Raw genomic sequence first — 1,737 nt, 5'->3', positions numbered from 1 at the left:
TTTATTATAATGTTATTTTATGTAAAATTTATAAGTTTCTCCCTAACTTGACTCAGCCCATACAGCTCCCTTCTCCCTCCCCATGATCAGGGCCAATCAAAGTCAGTCCGGTCAGACCCTAAAGGTGGGTCAGGGTTGGATTTCATGCCCTGCGACAAGGTTAGGCTGGGCTGGCCCAACTAAGGGGACTCAGGGTTGGGCTAGGGTTTTAAAAAGGAATGCCCAACCCGACCCTGTCGCAGCCCTAAGTTGAATAGTGCCCGGGTTGAGCTTAACATTTTTATGAGAGAAGAGAAAAGACAAATCACAAAAACCCAACTCCAAAAACCAAACCAAAATTTAGGACTTTGGCCCACAGATTTTAGCCCAAAGCAGAGTTGACCAAGGCCCGAAAATAATGGCTCAATAGTCCTGGGCTGGGTTACAATCCAACTCCAAAACAGAAAGCCCAAGCCCAAGAGGAACAAAAACCCTAGACACAGGAGTAGAAACGCGAGCAAAACCCTAGAGCCTAGTAGTTTCAGTGACAATCTTTGATTCTAGAAGCTACCAAAGCTGCAAGCTCGTTGGTCGCACGACTTCTCTCCCTCACTCTCACTCTTGTTTTTAAGGAGAAAATCTTCCATCGAAGCTCTGATTTTAATCGGAACATAGAGAGAGAGAGAGAGATGGCGAAGCGTTTGATTCCGAGTCTGAATCGAGTTCTGGTTGAGAAGATCGTCCCTCCTACGAAAACCACCGCTGGTATTCTCCTCCCTGAGAAGACCAACCAGGTAAGCATTTCCATTTTCAGAACATTCTGCAATCTTAGACGGCCATGGATTTTGGTCGATTGATCGTTAATGTATGGATGGATGGATTGCAGCTGAACTCAGGGAAAGTGGTAGCAGTTGGACCTGGGACACGAGACAAGTCAGGGAATCTCCTCGAAGTCTCTGTGAAGGAAGGGGAAACTGTTCTCTTGCCTGATTATGGTGGCACTCAAGTCAAACTCGGTGATAAAGAGTAAGCTTTTTCTTATCTCTTCTCTTGACTGTCTTCTTTTACTCTTTCTGTAGTTTCAATCTTTTGGGTGTTTTTTTTCCCCTGGGTTTTGTTTTTGCAGGTACCATCTTTATAGGGACGACGACATTTTGGGAACTCTACACGATTGATTAATGATTGATTTGAATTAAAACTGTTGGGAATTCATAGATTAGATTAGATTAGTTGGAACTGGTTTCTCGTTTGATTGGAAAATTTGAAGGGTTTTGGGTTTATTTTCTGTTGTATTAGAGGACTTCATGTTCTATGCATGATATGCCTCCATTGGAGAGCCTGAATTAAATTAAATCAATTGAAGCAATTTTGATAAATGCCATCTTCTTTCTCTAGTTTATGATAACTTGCTCTTTAGAATGTTATATATTTAGACCCCATTTAGTCAGTTTTTATTTTTTGCAATCGCCTCTCTTCTCTCAGTACAGTTCTTCGGAATTGGAATAGGGTTGTGGTAGGGAGCATTCATACTCGTCTCTCTGATCTGAAGCAGCGTTAAAAATTTCCTTTACTCTGTTCCCCTTGAAGCTCGATGTGATCACTGGTTTATGGAGGAAACTATTTACTTGCATATATTAAAAGAACCATTAATCAAAACAACCATGGAGGAAACTCTTTGGGAACAGAAATCCCCGAAAAAATGGATTCAATTTGGGGAATGCTTGTAACAGATATTTTCATCTTCTCACCCTTAGAAGG

General features: G+C 41.6%; 1 protein-coding gene across 2 annotated transcripts; it reads left to right on the top strand.

Moving 5' to 3' along the window:
* The first annotated feature begins 534 nt into the window (after nucleotides 1-534).
* Nucleotides 535-1,361, top strand: LOC122652152 (10 kDa chaperonin, mitochondrial-like). 2 transcript variants are annotated; one of them, XM_043845827.1, is made up of 4 exons: nucleotides 535-773; nucleotides 866-1,005; nucleotides 1,106-1,158; nucleotides 1,229-1,361. In XM_043845827.1, exons 1-3 carry the CDS (start codon nucleotides 669-671, stop codon nucleotides 1,152-1,154), a joined length of 294 nt encoding a protein of 97 aa, XP_043701762.1. In that variant the 5' UTR covers nucleotides 535-668; the 3' UTR covers nucleotides 1,155-1,158; nucleotides 1,229-1,361. The 2 variants fall into 2 exon arrangements, with proteins under 2 accessions (XP_043701762.1, XP_043701761.1); XM_043845826.1 differs by having other exon boundaries at nucleotides 536-773; nucleotides 1,106-1,165; nucleotides 1,236-1,361.
* Nucleotides 1,362-1,737: the final 376 nt, after the last annotated feature.

Source organism: Telopea speciosissima, chromosome 2 (assembly GCF_018873765.1).
Source record: "Telopea speciosissima isolate NSW1024214 ecotype Mountain lineage chromosome 2, Tspe_v1, whole genome shotgun sequence".
NCBI classification, from domain to species: domain Eukaryota; kingdom Viridiplantae; phylum Streptophyta; class Magnoliopsida; order Proteales; family Proteaceae; genus Telopea; species Telopea speciosissima.
Note: the sequence above shows the minus strand (reverse complement) of the source record. Positions and strands in the feature narration are given on the sequence as shown.

Coding starts and splice junctions, on each gene's coding strand:
- LOC122652152 (XM_043845827.1), top strand. CDS start 669: ATGGCGAAGCGTTTGATTCCGAGTCTGAATCGAGTTCTGGTTGAGAAG. Junction 774..865: donor TCCCTGAGAAGACCAACCAG/GTAAGCATTTCC, acceptor GATGGATTGCAG/CTGAACTCAGGGAAAGTGGT. Junction 1,006..1,105: donor GTCAAACTCGGTGATAAAGA/GTAAGCTTTTTC, acceptor TTGTTTTTGCAG/GTACCATCTTTATAGGGACG.